The sequence below is a fragment of the Cimex lectularius genome, unplaced genomic scaffold, assembly GCF_000648675.2.
Source record: "Cimex lectularius strain Harlan isolate CLEC.00 unplaced genomic scaffold, Clec_2.1 scaffold110, whole genome shotgun sequence".
Lineage (NCBI taxonomy): Eukaryota > Metazoa > Arthropoda > Insecta > Hemiptera > Cimicidae > Cimex > Cimex lectularius.
Window position 1 is genome coordinate 422,762 of NW_019392697.1, and position 18,972 is coordinate 441,733.

Here is an 18,972-nt window from a genome sequence, read left to right on the forward strand (position 1 = left end):
GCCCACGTTGACCAAATTAAAAATAAACATCAAAAAATTAAATAACTTAATCAACAAACAAACACCTTCTAACACAAACAAATGGTTCCTAAACCTAACCAAAACTAACATTCCTCCAGAAATCCAGAACTTCCTGTCACTTGGTCCCAAACATTCCATTCCTTACAACAAAACAGGAAAAAAAAACCGACCGCATCTCACGATATCTGAATAACTTTCTTCAAAATATTAATTTCTCTCCGTTTAAGAAATATAATAAATGAAGAGTACAGGGGAAAAACCAGCTAACTCGAATTTTGGTCGAAAATGAGTTGACAGTTGCTCCTTATGTATTTCGAGGTGCCGGATCCGATGCGACTGTCAGAACTGGGGAAAAACCTGCCCAAATGTCTCAAAAAAGCGAGTGAGTAAACGCCGCACAGGGGAAGAACCAGCTAACCTGAGCGCCACAGGGGAAAAACCGGCTAACGTTTGGCACTCGCTTCTTCCCTCCCCACTCCCTTACGTTTTCCTCGAATTGTTTCCTGTTTTTTTCCTTTCAAAATATTGAGTGTTTGTTAGTTGGATCAGTTTTCTATATTCCTCAGTGCCGTTTAGTGTCGTTTTTTCTTGTTTTTGGTTGTTCCTGATTGACTGTGGCTAGTATGAACGTCCATGGCTTCTCAGACGAAGAAGATGAACACCTACCAGCTTCATCAAAGAAAAGGAAGGTAACAGGTAGACTCAAAGACGTGAATAAAAAGCTCAGAACTCAGGGGCATGAATTAGGCCCTCCCTGTCATTGCAAGAAGTACAAGTGCTTCGAAGTTGTGGGCGAGGAAGACAGGAAAAAAATCATTAAACATTTTAATCTTCTCAATGACTGGAACGAACAAAGTTCTCATTTGACTGGACTCATGAGCGTCACACCCGTAACAAATCGACCTGTAAGAAAACCTGATGTTGAAATGAATGCCACACTAAGAACCGCCAGTTTCCACTACAAAGTAAGGATGCTTCGGGATGATGGTGTGACGGAAGTCCCAGTCTGTCGAAAAGCTTTTTTGTCCATGCATGGTATTACAAAAGCTAGAGTTGTGACAATTCAGAACAGTTTGAAAGACACTGGTACAAGCCCAAAAGATAGAAGAGGTTCACACAAGAACCGTCCACGGAAACTACCTGACGCAACTATGTCGTGCATCATGAGTCATATAAGGTCTTTTCGCACCAGACTCAGCCACTACTCACTCATGAAGAGCAAAAAACGTTACCTACCGGAGGAGTTGAACGTTAAAAAAATGTATGACATGTACTGCGAACTATTTCCAGGCTATAAGGCAAGCTACGAGACGTATCGTAGCATTTTCAACTCTCGTTTCAACATCAGTTTCGGTTACCCCCGCACCGACACGTGCAGCACTTGCGATAATTTTGCAGTCAAGCTAAAAGAATGCACCTCCCCTAAAGAAATGAAGAATTTGCAGACGATGAAAAAACTTCACCTGTGTAAGGCACAGACTTTCTATGACAGAAAGAAAAATGAGAAGCAAAGTTGCAGAAAAAAAGTCGATTGTGAAGCGATCGTCATGGACTTCAATAAGAATTTGCCATGCCCGAACATAGCCACAAATGACGTATATTACCGGCGCCAGCTGTCTTTATTCTCATTCAACATTCACCGATTAAGTGATAATGACGTGGTAATGTTTGCGTACTCTGAAATTATTGCCAAGAAAGGATCGAACGAGGTGTGTTCTTTTTTATACTACAACGTGGAACATCATTTGCCCCAGACCGTACGCCATCTCGCAATTTTCAGCGACTCTTGTGGTGGCCAAAACAAAAATTGGACTGTGTTCCGATTTTTGCATTACCTTGTTCATACAAAAAAACGACTAGACTCTGTGGCCATAACGTTCCCCATCCGAGGTCACTCTTACCTCGAATGTGACAAGGACATGGGTTTGGTAAACCAGAAATCCAGGACTGAAGTGCCTCAAGACTGGTTTGACGTTCTGGAATCAGCACGGAATAAACCACGACCCTTCAACGTTGTGCGGGTTGATAGATCCCACGTAAGAGACTGGACGAAATTCCTTGAACCTTTGTACCTTCCGAAAGCACCGATGAAAACAAGGCCTCTCAGGGAGCTGAAAATCGAAGCTGGACATCCCAGACTCGTTTTTCATCGGGATACGTACAATGGAACGATGGTCAACTCACTGATGATCCCAAATCCTCGACCAGCGAAGAGATTAAAGACTTCAAGAAGACCAGGTCGTGAAACAGGAGGAGTCACAGCTCAATCATCCAAAGCCGGAATGCTTCGACCGGGAGAATTTCAATTTGCACCACGCGCTTATACCTCTAAACTTCCGATTTCAAGAGAGAAATATAACGATTTGAACCACTTGAAACAATTTTGTGGGATCCGGGCGCAACATTTCTACGAGAAGCTGCCAAAAAAATGATGTATTTTAACTCAAGAGCTGGTTTTTCCCCTGAATTATGTGAGTTCACAAAGTTATTGTTGTCATATTGATTAAAAACGAATTTTTTTTTTCAAATTTCTTTGGTGTTCCTTCTCAAGGTATATCTCAAGATAGAAATACCTTTTTCCTGGATTTTTTTACCGTTCTGTATAGCGGTCGTAGCGTTTTTTGCACAAAAATGCGTTTTTCACAAAATGATAAAGTTAGCCGGTTTTTCCCCTGTACTCTTCAAATAATAAGATAATCTTTTATTAATCATCTAGGAATTGCCTGCGCTGGGCGCTGAATTGAACTTGAATATATATATATATGATTTTAACACATATAAGGACAATTTCAAAAATTATTTTCAAAATTAAGGAAAAAGTTGCCATCAAAGAAAATGTAGTGCTTGATTCCTCCAGGGATTGTTTGACGCCCAGAACATATGGTTATTTTGTAGAAGCTATTAGGGAGGTGCCGGTCAAGACCCAGGGGGAGGTTACGCGAAACCATCCGTTGTGGACCAGTATGGGAGAACATTTCGGAATTTTTCTGTAACGGTGGCGTACAAACTTCGATTAGAAGAAGATGCAAGTAACGTTAAACAAGTTAAGGAATGGCAAGACATTTTTGATGATTCATTTTCCGACCGAGTTTCAAGTGTAGCTCGGAAGCAGGCAGATAGAAAGACACTTATACGTCAGACCATTCCAATCATGGAAGACGTCCAAAAATTAATTAATTTTGTTAAAATTAAATTAGAAGAATCCTTCACCGCGTTAGAGGGAGGTTTTAATGAAAAAGCGTATAGAATGTTTGTGAAAGTCCTGCTCCTTAAATTGTGGATATTTAATAGAAAGAGGGTTAAAGAAATAGATCAAATCACTCTTGAGGATTGGCAAAACGCCCAAGAGGTAAATGAGAGAAGCGATGAATACCTCTCTCTTAATAAATCAGAAAAATTATTTGCAACTTCTTTTAAACGATTATGCGTAAAGGGAAAATAAGGTAGAATGGTAGCTTTGTTAGTTTTAAAAGAGGGCCTTAAGTTTTTTAATAGAATGTTAGAGGAGTTAAGATCGATGGCCGACGTTGGTCCAAATAACAAGTTCTTGTTTGCAAGGGGGGTATCATTCATAGAAGGAACCGCGGTGATGCGAGAATTCGCAAATGAATGTGGGGCTGAAAATCCTACACTCTTAAGAGGGACCAAGCTAAGGAAACACTTGGCTGTAAGCCTTCAGTATGTCAGCTTAACAACTGAAGACTTAAGGCAAGTGGCAGAAACGTTAGGCCATCGGGAAGAAACCCATTTAAAATTTTATAGGCATCCTGTTTCTGCGTTACATCTCGGCTGGATTAGCAAGCTATTTACAGCGTTAGATAAGGGTAGAATTCAAACATTCAAGGGACAGCCTCTTGACAGTATTGTAGTAGAAAATTTGGAGGATTTAGAAACTCAACCCTCCACGGTTCTTCCCCAAACCCCACCACAAAGCTTTCAGGAAGGCTTTATAATAAATCAGCAAAATTTAAATACTTCTCCACAACCTGGTTGCTCATACACAGTACAACATAGCCCTGATTATGAACGGGGGGAAACAGATACATTCAGTGAAGAAGAAATTCTGATACCCCGCGGTGAAAACCCTGGGAGAAAGAGAAGACATGCCCCCAGATTAAAGCAAGGCAAACGTTTTCGTTGGTCCAGAGATGATTTGAGGGTCGAATTTGAAGAGGAGATTAACAACAGCTGTAAATTTGGATTTGATAGGATAAGGCAGGGGTGTAGAAAGTTATCGAATAAGCATAAATCCCTCCTTACTATGAGCCCAAAATTGGTCAGGGGGGCAATCAATAATATTATTCAACAATTAAAAAAAAAAAATAAAAGGTTTAGTATTAATCAGATGTCTTTTTGCAGATTACAACATGCACCGTGGTTTTTTATCTGTATATCATGTACATTTTTTCTGTGAATATTTTGTAATATTTTAAATTGATTAATTTATTAGTAGTTATTTAGTATTATTTTCCTTCAATAGGTTGTTGTATTACGTTTATTTGTTTGTTGTTGTATTTCTTGTTATTTGCTATTATTTATCACATTCCATACGCGGCGACAACCAAAAAAGTCAGTTTCCTCAAAATATTAATTTTTCTCCGTTTATGAAATGTAATGAATAATAAGATAAAAAACATTCTCTTTTATTAATCATCTAGGAATTGCCTGCGTTGAGCGCTAAAATGAAGTAGATGTTGGACCGCATTTACAAAAGTAAGGAAGCGGTAATCTCGGCTTTAGCAATTTGCAACACCAAATTATTATTAGAGAATGAAGACTGGAAAGTTATCAAAGAAGGTATACAGCTTCTGCAAATCTTCTCGTAAGTTACAGAGGAAGTTTTTTTCTGAAAAAAATATATCATTGTCTAAAATCTGTTTTAGCTCAGGGCCTGGTACCTGAGCATTCAAGGCTTAAGTGAATCAGTTAAACTGTTAGCGGACAAATTTCTCGAATCCTTAAGTCATTGATTTGGGAACCGGGAAAAGAATGATGTAGTAAGTCAATCAATCTTTCTTGACCCCCGGTTCAAAAAACAAGGATTTGGGGAAGAATCCAGTTTGTGAACACAAAGAAGCTGATAATTCAAAAAATACAAGCTGTTGTCCGAGCTGAGCCATAGTCACTAGTTGAAATTTCATTTAATCAGCCAAGTACATCCAAAATTTGGCAAGAATTTGATGAGTCAGTTTGCATTATAAAGTGGCACCGTCGACGATAACATCGATTTTAAAAAAAGAAGACGCCATAAGAGCAGCGGATGAAAACTCGAAAAAGAAGCGATTCGCAAAAGGTGAGTTTCCTGATTTAGAGAACGCTCTCGTTAAATGGATGAACCAGGCCAGAAATTCAAATGTGCCAGTCGGAGGGCAGATTCTGAGGGAAAAAGCTAAGTTTTTTGCAACGAGATTGGGAATCTCAAACGAAGATTTTCGGTGCAGTGACGGTTGGTTTGATCGATTTAAAAAGCGAAACAACATAAAATTTAAGGTGTGTGGCGAGAGCGCCAGCGTGTCTACCGAGCTTTGTTCTGAATGGAAGGCAAAATTGAAAACAATAATCCAGGAATACGAAGCTAAAAACATTTTCAACGCCGACAAAACGGGATTGTTCTTCAAATGCCTACCAGATCGATCCATGTGCTTCAAGGGAGAAAAGTGTCATGGCGGGAAAAGTAGCAAAGAGCGAATTACACTTTTGTTAGCAGCAAATATGGATGGCTCCGAGAAGTTAAAACCTCTAATGATCGGCAAGTCGGCAAAACCGAGGTGTTTTAAAAACATTAACTCATTTCCTATGGCATATCGAGCTAACAAAAAAGCGTGGATGACGAGCGATTTGTTTAATGAGTGGGTGACGTCTATTAATGCGGAAATGGAAAAAAAGAATCGTCGAATCCTTCTTTTCATCGACAATTGTACGGCACATAACAACCCTCCGCATTTAAGTCATGTTGCAGTCGAATTTTTACCTCCCAACACTACATCGATATTACAGCCATTGGATCAAGGGGTCATAAAGGTGTTCAAATCATTTTATCGAACGGAAATCGTCCAACAACTCCTAGATAGCTTGGAAGAAAATGTCGATCACAAAATCTCGTTATTATCAGCCATGTACATAGCTGATAAATCTTGGAAAAAAGTGAGTGAAAAAACCATCAGAAATTGCTTCAGGACGAGCGGATTTATAAAAGACGACAGTGTCATAGCACCCTCTGAACCCGACAACGAAATTGCGACTCCCAACGAATGGAACCGCTTGACCCACGATGACAATCCTATCACTTTTCAAGAATTTGTTTCATTCGACGATGACGTAGCAGTAGCAGAAATGCTTAGTGAGGACGAAATTCTTAACCAATTAGCAGACGATGTGGATGTAGAAGAAGAGGAAGAACCTGAAGAAGATGAAGTTCCGAATATCAGTCATAAAGAGGCTAAAAAAATGATAAATCGGATTCGTCATTATTTGTCAAGATCGAACGTCGACGATAATGTTTTCAATGCTATTCACACCATCGATATAGCTATCGATAACACTCGAATTAATAATTGCGTTGTCCAAACAACAATGGAAAAGTATTTAAAAAAAAAATAAACTTATTTTCATACATGTATGTATTTTTATGTAATAAAACGTGTACATATGTAATTACATATATATAACTTCGATATTCCGTATTTTGTTTCATTTATACCCCCGATTTAACAAAATCCCGTTATAGCGAACATCCCGATATATCGTATTTTTTTCCGTCCCCTTGGAGATACGATATACCGGGATTCTACTGTATTAATATATACAGTTTATACCAAACTTCAAAATAATTGTCAATTTTATTGTTTGTGTAAATATAAAAATTTGTACAGTACCTAATAAATATTTTTGTAAAATACTTATATGTCCTTTCACTTCAGTAACATCTAACTGTCCCTTACAATAAGTAATACCAACAAAGAAAAGTCCCATTAAAAAGGATTAATTTTTTGAGAAAAGCTATAAAAACTGCAAATATCTATGTCAAATAAAAGTAGGTAGAGACAGCCTGACAGCATTGCGCCAATTGGCGAAAGAATCAAAAGAGGGAATAAGAAGGGTCCAGCAAAGGTCATAAACGTCCAGGTTGACTCTGTGCTGAACGTGTTAATATATCCTTTGTTACTCAAAATTGTTAACTTCTTATTAAATATGTTAAAATGAATTTTATGAAAATTGTGTCCTGCAAAATAGGTCTGAAATATATTAATAAAAAAGGGATAAAGACATCTCAGAACTGATTCCATTTTTACGAAAGGGGATGTCATTTAAAATAGCAAGATTCAAAAAATAAATAATATCCACAAAAATTTCCACAAATTCTTTTAGTAATGGTGACGATTTAAAATGTAATATATATTTACCACACATTTTAATCATACATGGTAAAAACGAGGTCATCCAGCCATAACGGATTTATGTTTTATCATTAAAATTTTAAATCTGCGATTATTAATAAATTGAAGATTGCTAACATATTACAATGTTATCTAATTATAAAGTTTCTTAATATAAATTTTCTGTTATTACATGTCAGTGCATATGATATAACTACATAAAGTCCTGGCTATCACAGATTCGTTACTTTTTAATTATTAGTCTAATAATAGTAATTAGAAAAAAATGCGTATTTGTACATCTTATACAGACCACAAAACCAAAACTGAACTGTTACAATAGCATTTTCCTATTGTAACTTTGACTGTAACTTTTTTCACATTGAATTGAAAAGATAAGAAAGTATAAATTGTTTCTGTACCTGGTCACAGTCACTTGACTTCTCAGCATTATGAAGACTGCAATGGTCCAGTGCTGCATTACGAAGACTGAAGTGGTTCAGGATCTGAATTACAAGTCAATAAGGTGTTTTCTAGCTGTTGTTCCTTTTCCAATGGTCTATTCAAATATTTGAAAGCAAATGGATCGATCATATAAACTGAAAAAAGAAAAAAAAACGTTACTCACAAACTTTGTATTAGCCTTTTATTTTTGTATGATAATGGACATGCCATGTTGATCTTATTCTCTGTAAATTCAATTTATAGTTTCATTACACCTGAAACCATATAGTTGTTATCTTGTGAAGATGGAATAATTACTTTGTAGCTACAGTGAAGTATATTCCTTAAAAGATTCATTTTCAGCATCTGAGATAGCGACAATTGAAGATGGCAAAATGTCGAAACATGTCTAACTGGCCAAGCCAGTGAGGATCAATGGTCTAAAATAACCAAATTAACAGGATCGTCACATTTTTTTTTTTCTTAAGAATGGCATCACTCATCACTTTTTTTTTAAAACAGTACTCCAATACTTGTTGGATTATAATTCAACAGTATTTTTACATGACATTGAACATTTCATAACCTAATAAATTATCATTCACAAATTTTTGCCTAAATTTTATTTATTATCGCAGAAAAAAATCTTTAGTTTTTGTCCTTGTTAAATTAAAAAAATACATTATGCTTTAATTGGTCCTATTGCTGAACCAGAGAAATTATTCAGTGATTTACAAAATTAAAAAAATTAATTTTTAAAAACAAAAATTTTATAAAAATTATTTTAAAAAATAAGCAATTCAAAATATTGAACAGAAGCCAAGAATGAAAGTTAAAAAACCAGACTTTTCACAGAGGTTTTTTTTAAGTTTACGTTTGAATTTCAACTTTTTGAACGCTCTTTTTGTGATGTATCCTTTCATTTGTGCCGCACCATCCTGACGACATTGTGACCTTTCTGATGGATAGTAGGGTTCCCGTTATATTGAGATTTATCTATTCATGTCATTCTGATCTGTGTACACCTTCTAAAGTTTAAATCGACAATTTCTGTGCTCAAAATTGGAGATCTTATACACCAAACGACACACACAAAAAAATTTCTTTTATTTTTATTTATTTACATGACCTACATCCTTTTACCTTACACTGATTAGCGCCATGTCAACTCCTAAACTATTAAATGTAGTAGAATTTCAAAAAAATTAAAACTTTTGGTCAAAATGTTCAAAAAATTTATTTTTAACACTTCCGGTATTCAAAACTGCAAAACTTTATACCAAACGAATTTTTTTAGTTTAATAAAAAAATTGAATTATTTTTTAATGTCAAAATTAGTTTCCCTCCTAAAGATCCCATTATTTCAGCCTTACAATAAAAAATCGAAATATAAGTTATAATTGTTTGCTTAGTTAATAATTCACCTTTTTCTTCTTCTACCGTGGAATCCATATGCTTGGTATGTTTTTCCTTAAAGTGCCTCCTAAGACCTGAGGCATCCTGGAAATGCTTCAAGCATACCCGGCATGTAAAGAACTTGCCCATATGCCGCTGGAGATGGCGGGACAGTCCAGATGAATGGCAGAATGTTTTTTCGCACAATTTGCACTTGTGCCTGAAAAACAAAATTCAGCGGTTGTTCTTCGACTAGGTTGAAAATACTCCAATACGCACTTTTTCATCTCCTGCTCAGTCCTGTATGTATGATGGGTTTTCACGTGGCATTTGAGTCCCTCGGCACTCAGTAAGATCCTGGGGCAGTGCTCACACGGGTACGAAAGATTGAGATGCGTCTTGAAATGCCTTTTGGCAGAGATCTTCTGCGAGAATCTTTTATGGCACTTGAGACATTTGAACGGCTTGTAACCTGTATGGATCCGTATGTGCCTTTCCAGCATGCTTTTAGTTACAAACGATTTATAACAATGAGCACAATAAAATCTGAAATTGAAAAAAAAAAATACTTGCAATTTTAAATAGTGACAAACATAACAACAATTTGATCCAAGTTATACTTTTTGAGAGTGAAGGGAAGTATGAAAAAAGACCAGGGGCGAACCCATGACCGCAGGGTCTATGAGGTGTCTTTCACATAACCACTCAGCTACCACAACCCCCCCCCCATCTTATCAATTCAACAAAATTAAATGTGTCTACGGACCAAAATTGGTGTTGTTTATCAGCTGTTATCTGATAGCACAAAAAGAACCATAAATCCAAAATAGCTTGACACCTTATACTTATCAATCACCGCTTGTAAGGGGATAATGAAACCACAAAGAAACTAAGAACTGATATATTGAATCCTTAAAAAAAAAAAAAAGTGTACTGGTGTACACTGCAGTACTCCCAAGGTACCAATGAATGACTTTTCATTTTATATGCAGAAAATCTCAAACACACTCGCATGAAAATAATTGTTATTTTCTTATCACAGTTTTCTTATAAATGAAACATGTAGACAGAATAATAGAAAACAACCAAACATGAGTATAATTGTTAAATCAGAGTCAAGCAATGTTTTAAGCTTGTAAACACTTCAAATTAACGATGAACTAGATTATCGACCTGCTGGATATAATAAGTCTTTTCAGAGGATCTTCGGTTCCGAAGATCCTCTGAAAAGACTACTTCTTCAAATTAATGAAATAATCCATTAATAACTTCTAATCCTTGGCCAAGAATATTAAATACTTCAACTTATATGCTAGTACATATTTGATAAATGACATCAAAAAGAAAAGCAGGATTCAAATGGGTCCTTTTCACATGAGGCAACCTAAATGTCAAGTTAGGCTCCATCTAACTACTTTTTCTTAACAAGAACAACAGATTGTTGATATGGTAATGCCAAGTAAAGAAACCTTGAAAATCACCATAGGCTGAAACCAGATAACTATCATTGGGAGTTCTATTTCAAGATGAAATTTCTATTATTAGCTTATTTGCACTAACATTGTTTTTATTTCTTTAAGTTTAAGTGGGCATATTACTATCACATTTTTTTTCTTAAATAGATATTTTTGCCCTTTCTGTTATTTAGGGTGTAATCATAAACTTTCTGGTAACTTATTCTTAATATTATGCAAAAGTTGCAATAATAACAACAGAACTCTGAAATAGTATTTTATTATTGACGATATAACAATGTGTATTTACAGAAAACAAATTCCAGGAAGACGAATTTAATTCTGAGTTTAACTTGCCACAGCCTGCAAATAATTAATCTGTTAATTGTTTTTCACAAATGATAATTCAAATCACTGACATGACTTCGTCTTTTCTTTTCATTAAGCACCTGGGAACTTTGACTTTTCTGAACCGGTCTACGAAAAAAACTAATGTTTAATTGGCTAAGATGTCAAAACTGAGATAAAAATTGCTACCTGTTCCACCCGTGATCTCTAGTGTGGTGGTTGATGAGATCGATGAGCCTCGAGAACGGAGCTTTGCACTCTTGGCAAATTAGAGGAATGTCTTTCACACCGTTAAGAATTGTCTGGAAAGATGGTAAGATTTTATTGTCTAAAGTCTAAAAACAACTCATCATTAATAGATATTAGTACATAGTTGTTGTTATCTTGTGGTGATTTTTTAACTTTCGATATAACTTCTTCAGGTGCATCAGGAGAAATGTTATCTTCTTCAAGAAGGATTTTTTCATTGTTTTTCATTGAAATAGAATGTATCTCCTCGCTTTTAACTCTCTGCTGGAATATGAAAAACACAACTGAATAAATCACCTACACATTGTACAGCAAACAAAGAATATTCTCAAAAACAAAATGAACATTTGAACAAAAAAATCTTATTAAAAAAATATTTTTTTAAGTATTTTCGAGGGAATATTAAATAGAAAACAAGACTTGCTTCTGAGAGAGAATTTTGAAATGGGCAGGTGGCCGATTTTCCTTACATTTGGATATCAGAGTTGGGAAAAACCTGAAAGCATTATTTCAATTTCTTTTGTACAAAATCAGCTGAAATTTTTCATACATTGACTCCTCAAAAGTTGTTCAAGGAGCAAAAATTCTAGGGTCAAAGGTATGCCTGACAGAGGTTCAAGGAAACACACGAACAAGTGGAAAATAAAGAACATCATTGCTATCCAAAATCGATGTACAATTTGTGTTTTTGAGAGCTTAATTTTGAAGTGAGCATGCAGCCACTTTTTTATTCCATTTGGATATCAGATTTGAGTAGAACCTGAGGTCATTATTTTAACTTATCACATAAAAGCTTAAAACCAGATGAAATTCTTAAAAGAATCCTCATTTCAAGGAGCAAACACTGTCTAGGGCTTGACTTTTTACCTGGCAGAAGAAATTCGGGAAAGTCGTATTGGGTGGAAAATAAAGAACGTGATCACCGTCCAAAATACTTGTTTAATTTGTGAACTTGAAGGTGATCAAACCAAAATAACAGAACGAGTTGGAATAAACTATAGGGGGGAATATGTGGCTGCAACGGTTTAGGTATTCTAAGGTAAACGTCCCAAATTCAAATCCAGCAGCTCTTCATTTGGACCTGACACACTTACAAAAAATTTTCAAAAACACTGGCACCCTGAAGGTTGATATAACCTGCGTTGTTGCGAACCCCTGTCGGCTCCTGGCAGAACCCTCATCATTGCTGAGCTCTAAATACTCAGCAATAATACTCAGGAGAAAAATCCACCCTCCACTTTAACAAACTACTTTTTTTGGGGGGGATGCTTAAATAGGAGAGGAATTTTCTCCTAACACACAGCCCTCACCATTTTATGATGCTAAGATCTAAAACCTCCCAATTTCTCTGGAGAAAATGTATTTACAAAGTAGTAATCTACTATAATTAAGGTTTTTAGTTGAGATAAAAAAGTCAATGGCACGAGCGGGATTCGAACCCACGATCTTCGGCTTGATACGCCGCTGCTCTACCACTTGAGCTATTGTGACCTCGATCCACTCGGACACTAACTTCTCATCTCAACCGCACCTTTGAATTTTCCCTCCTTCTTGCCATTTTTCAGTAGTAATCTACCTTGAAAAATAATATGTACTTGTTATTTTATTTATTTATTTATTTTTTTTTTTTTTTAAGTCTTGTTTGTATTTGATTTACCATAATACAAAGAACTGCAATCCAGCTTTGCTTATTACTTTTAACAATTGACTCTTCTCTCAGAACAACTTTTTTCTAAATACTTACTATGTAAAATTTCCACTGAAATTTCTCTAGATTAAAAATCAACAATTTGTATGGTTAGTGAAAAATTTTTGTAAAAAGAGTTTATTGTTCAGAAGTAACAAGTTGTAAAATTTAAAAAAATAAAAACCTGTGTGACAACATGGCTCGGTCGTCTTGGCTCGGCTGCATCTTTTAGATACTTTGAAGGAAATGTCGGCTGGTATATTCCAGAAGTGTTCCCTAATTGCTTCAACTTGCCTTCGTTCGCTAGGCATTTTTCTTTGAATGAACAGAATTTAAGCAAGTATGTAATGCATTTCTGGCACAGCTTCGCAGGTAGGCCGTCCCCTTCATAGACCTAGCAAACACCTTAATAAGAAACCACATTTTACACTTTCATATACAATACTCATTTGTTAGGCTTATTTTTGAAAGTAATGCACCTTCAAAAATAAGCCTATCAAATAAAAATAAAAATTATACATAATACACCCGACCGCATCTCACGATATCTGAATAACTATCGATTAACTGTCACTAATCTCTACACATTATACATAATGTAAAATAGAAAAAAAAGAAGACCATAAATATTTAATTAGAAAGGGGATGAGATCTAAATTAAATACGAGCTTAAAAATGCAATAATCTTTATAAACATCAGAATCCATAAGATGCTGGTTTTAAGCATAAAAGTGAACAAATTTTTCATGACTAAGAACTGTTTTGTTAATCAATGAGTGGTCCCTAGGCTGTTGATGGCAAGTAATAAAAAAAATTATCATTTCATTTTACCTAATTATATTTTTTATACGTGAATACCAATTTCAAAGTTTTTTTGGTACTAGGTTTAAAAATAGAAAATATTAGTACAGTACAGGGCTGAGCCAATCACTTCTCGCAGTCTGTCAGCAATTCCAGCTTTTGTAATTTCAATAAATTACCAGCAGGTCTGATCCATCCAACCACCGAGATTAGGCTCCAGGGGTTTTCAAACTATCAACAGCTAGGTCATTTCAGTCCCCAACGCGATCAGTTCCTAAATCCAAACCCACTCCCTTTTAAATATATTCTTTCCTATTTATATAACATTCACTCAGTTGGGGTGGTGGAGTAGTCCATCTACCAAGTGTGCTAACATGTTCATTCATGTTATACATAAGGTTAGCAGGTTCTTGTTGGTTAAGAGTGTTTAATGTTTTTAATGCTAATGTTATTTATGAATGTTGAAAATGCATTTGGTTCATTGTCCTTCAAGCAACAGTTGCATCGTATGAAATTGTTATTGTGGTAGGGGTTTTAACGGAAGTAAAAATTTCCTAAAACTGCTAGAAAAAATAGGAACATGATTGACCTTTAGAAGTATGCTAACGTTTTTCACGTATATTCTAAGGTTTCAAGTTCATTTGGCTAGTTTTTGTTCATTAATAATAACAATGGATTGATTTTTTTAAATATCAATCGAAGGAAAAATGTACGTTTGATAAATTATTAGTTTGAAAGTTCTTTGATTGAAATCGGTTCATGTCCTTTATTCCCATTTTTGATTATCGTAATGATCCTTCCTTTCTCAATTTTTCTTGTTTTCCTTTTGATTTTTTTTGTGAGCACTTTGGTTATTAGCGGCTAACAAGAAGTAAACCAAAGAATATTGTGATTTACGAGTATTAGTATACTCAGGAACCAGTTAGCAGGGCCATATTTAGGGTACTATTAGTGCCTTAGTTGCTAGCTTCTCGACATTAGCACACATAAAGAAAACAACAATGCTTACATAAATACCCCAATAAAAAGCTAAGTGTATTGGTTAGTTTATTTTTAATGACTACTAGCTGGTGGTCGAAACAAATCGGGTAAGGATGACCCTTGTACAAGTCAAGTCCTCAGTGGGCAGTGGATGATTTGCTTGAGCTCTTTGTCTCGTGAAATTGGCCATATATAAGATTAGATATAAAAGTTAGGATAACACAATGACACTTCCAGTAAAGAAGTTTAAACAAATATTTTTAAAAATTCAGCTTCATTTCAAGCACTGTTAAATTAAATACAACTTTTTTAGCAAAAAATGAACGTTTTTCTACTTGGGCAGGTGAGGTGTTTTCTATAATAATTACATGAATCTAGTATTCTATCTATGGAAGGTTCATTACAAAATTAAATTAAATAAATAAGAAAATGAAAAAAGTATGACTAATTTTCTGACGAAGCGTAATACTCATGATTTCCTTTCTTCTTGAAAAATAATTGAATGGGGCAATTTATCTTTTATCTTTCTTAACTGCATCAAGCAAAAGTTTTTATTTTATTTTTTCAATATAAAATTAAGAAACAAAAGTGATTTATGATACAAGGTGATACAAAGTAAAACAGAGAAGTAATATCATTATCTATTTACCTACCTTATAAAAGATGGCCTAGTATAAATAATATAATAAAAAATAATAACAGCATTTATATTCTTGGTCACAATGACAGAACAGCACACTTAATCATGTTGCTTTGAGTGAAGTTGAAGGCAAACTGTTGCAAACTGGGACATGAAACTACCTGTGTGCCATGTGGGGTAGAGAGGGTTCTAAAAATGTGCCATAATACGCAGGTAAAAAGATTTAAAACAGTACAAAACAAAGGCAAGAGAAAATATTGAGGCCACTCCCAGGTAATATAATGGTTGTAACTACCGGAAACTATAAGACTGTACTTTCAGCTGAACAAATACCATAATTTTAATATATAAAAAGTAGTTTTGGTCTTTCTTTGATGTTTCAGTCTACTTTCAACCATAGTAACCCAAATGAACTAAAAATGCAGAAATGCTTGCGAAAGAATATAAAAGATCAGAATATAATAAATGCAGAAATTCTAAGGATGGTTCGTTACAAAATAAAATTAAATAAGAAAATGGAAAAAGTATGAATAATTTTTTGGCAAAGTAATATTCATGATTTCCTTTCCTCTTGAAAAATAATTAAATGGGGCTATTTATCTTTTATCTGTCCTCGGTGCACCAAGCAAAAGTTTTTATTCTATTTTATGTTTTGTAAAATTAAGAAATAAATGTGTGGTGATTAGTGACCGTTAATCGATAATTATTCAGAAATCGTGAGATGCGGTCTGGTGTGATGTAGGTTTTAGAAAAACATTTTTTTTATCGTGCCAACGTTTCGATCTTTAATTATTGACAAATCGTGATATACGGTCTGGATCTCACGATTTCTCAATAATTATCGATTAACGGTTACTAATCACCACACGTTTCGATCTTTATTGAGATCATCTTCTGGGCCTGGGATTTACATTGTTTTTTAACAAATACTCGTAGGATGTAGAAAAAAGTGAATTTATACAATTTAAAAAACAATTATATTCAATCAAACTATTTCTACTCACTCAGTGTTTGTCTTCTGTGTAACTGTGCCATTCTTGAGTGTCGTGTTGAGAGTGCCAGTGAGAAATTGCTGTTTTGTGTTTATATACGTTGGGTTTTGAAGGGGGGGGGGGAGGAAGTCGGTATAGAAAAGACATTTTTGTATAAGGCGTCGGCTTCTTTGAAATGAAAAGAGCCGACGATGGGAAAAACCGTTGGTAATGGTTCGGCCAGATTATCCTTTCAGGATTTTATGGAAGGGGATAAACAAAAAGGAAAGCTAAATTGCTGAAAATTAGACTACGTGAAAAATGAAAAAATGTCTCAACACGACACGCAAGAATGGCACAATTACACAGAATACAAAGACTTTTGAGTGAGTAGATATACTTTGATTGAATATAAAAAATATATTTTGCATTGTATAAATCCCAGACCCTGAAGATGATCTCAATAAAGATTGAAACGTTGGCACGATAAAGAAAATGTTTTTCTTTAACCTACATCACACCAGACCGCATGTCACGATTTCTGAATAATTAAGAAATAAATTTTCATCTCAACCAAGACCTTAGATAAAAATAATTAATTGAAAGAAGTAATTTGGTCAATGAGACCACGAAACATAACAGATTTAAAAAATAAAAGTGATTATGTCACAAGGTGCTGAAACAGTAAAACAAAGAAATAAGACTATTTACCTACCTTATTACAGATGGCCTAGTATAAATAAAATAGTAATAATAACATTTACATTCTTTGCATGACAGTTGGTCACATAATGAGAGGACAACATACTTGAACATGTTGCTTGGAATGAAGTTGAAGGCAAACTGGTGCAAAATGAGACCTTAAATCCTACGAGCAATGTGGAGTAGAGAGGGTTCTAAAAAGGAACTAGCCATAAAACGCAGGTAAAAAAGGATTAAAACAGTACAAAACAAAGGTATTGTAAGAGGTCACTCTCAGGTAATATAAAGTTTCTAACTGTAACAGAAACTGTAAGACTGTACTTTCAGCTAAACAAGTACTATAATTTTAATATATAAAAAGTCGTTTTGGTCTTTCTTTGATGTTTCAGTCTACTTTGAACAGTTGTAACCAAAATGAACTAAAAACGCAGAAATGCTTTAAACTATCAGAATATAATAAATGCAGAAATTTTAAGGAAGGTTCATTACAAAATAAAATTAAATAAGAAAATGGAAAAAAGTGTGAATAATTTTTTGAAAAAGTGTTATTTATTTTACTCGTGTTATTTTCTTAGCTCTTGAAAAATAATTATATGGGGCAATTTAATCTTTTATCTTTCCTCAATCCATCAATCAAGTTTTTTTTAAATGTAAAATTAAGAAATAAATTAATAGCTACCAAAGCCATAAGATGGGTGGATTTTAAGCATGCAACTGCTGAAACTTTTTACAAATAAATGTCTATTAGGCCTTAGTTTAATGTTTTATCAAAAGCCATAAGATGGGTTTTGAGCATGTGTGTGCGAGTACACTGTCAATACTGGACTTTCGTTTCCTCAGGTTATTAATATTCCATTTGAAATTCACAAAATATTTTTAAAAATGTGTCAACAAAGCTCCAAGATCTGAACATGTTAAAAAATGCAGAAATGTATGTAGCTATAACAAGTTATAACATGCTAAAGTATAAGCATAAAAAAGTATATCTTTCTTAAATAAGATATTGTTACATCATTAGTTTAATGTTTCCTTCTAATACAACAAACCAAATGAACTGATGAAAAAATATTTGTATCAAAGCCCTAAAGCTGGATTTCCACTGCGAGGAAATCTTTTGTGCAACTGTTTCATGTTGGGGATACCTAGCAAAACTTTTGGCGCAAGGATATTTCAGGGTGAGGCATCCGGCTGTCAGTTTTTTAATGTGCCACAAACTGTTTCATATTGTTTGATTCCCTCTGTGTAAACACACGTCTTCAGTATAAGAATGAACCAGGAGGACTGTATTCGACTTATCCAAATTTATCACAGCCACCGATTTTTTGTGGGATGCTAAAGTAAAACTCATTTAACAATGTAAACCCAGCTTAAGAGAAATGAAGTGAGTGCAGTGTTCAATCCATTTTAAAAATATAGTTCCTACTCACAGTAAGTTGTTTTGCAACGATCCAGATTTCGAGCCCTTAGCTCATCAGGTTGTTGAGCTCCTTCAACCTGATGAGCTAAGGGCTCGAAATCTGGATCATTGCAAAACAACTTACTGTGAGTAGGAACTATCTTTTTAAAAAGGACCCAGCTTAAGATTGATTTTAAGAATATATGTACAACTACTTCGTCAATACTGAACTTTTCATTTTCTCAGCCCATAAATTTACCTATGAAAATTTGTTGAAGTCGTGAGGAGCAGTCAAGAATGAAGTATTTTAGGAAAACGCCTTTTCATTGTTTTGCTGACATTTCGAACTTTATTCGGGACATCTTGAGGGCCTGGGTGAATGATGGCCCTGAAGCTGAGACAAATAAACGTCGAAACATTAGCAAAAAAATGAAAAAGGTGTTTTTAATAGCCGTGGTTAAGCAATATACTGTGGTAATGCCAGTGCTAACACTTATTTATGCATTT

The 18,972-nt window shown here is 34.7% G+C and overlaps 2 protein-coding genes across 3 annotated transcripts in view; one reads left to right on the forward strand and one right to left on the reverse strand.

Annotated features, from left to right (window-relative positions):
• LOC106674005 (zinc finger and BTB domain-containing protein 24-like) overlaps nucleotides 1-18,972 on the reverse strand; it is a 28,323-nt gene that overhangs the window by 6,747 nt on the left and 2,604 nt on the right. Inside the window, exons 2-7 of one of the 2 annotated variants that reach the window (XM_014406426.2) lie at nucleotides 13,159-13,368; nucleotides 11,408-11,551; nucleotides 11,228-11,340; nucleotides 9,516-9,782; nucleotides 9,266-9,456; nucleotides 7,820-7,996 (exon numbers count right to left, since the gene is read on the reverse strand). In XM_014406426.2, coding sequence (XP_014261912.1) covers nucleotides 7,878-7,996; nucleotides 9,266-9,456; nucleotides 9,516-9,782; nucleotides 11,228-11,340; nucleotides 11,408-11,551; nucleotides 13,159-13,368 — 1,044 coding nt within the window. In that variant the 3' untranslated portion in view covers nucleotides 7,820-7,877. Of the gene's footprint in view, nucleotides 1-7,783; nucleotides 7,997-9,265; nucleotides 9,457-9,515; nucleotides 9,783-11,227; nucleotides 11,341-11,407; nucleotides 11,552-13,158; nucleotides 13,369-18,972 lie in introns of those variants that run through there. The other variant, XM_014406427.2, reaches the window with a different exon arrangement.
• Nucleotides 5,206-7,793, forward strand: LOC112126642 (tigger transposable element-derived protein 6-like; the record flags this gene model as incomplete). Its single annotated transcript, XM_024226050.1, has 1 exon — nucleotides 5,206-7,793. A coding segment is annotated over one exon (1,416 nt), but the record flags the coding sequence as incomplete, so codon positions are not given.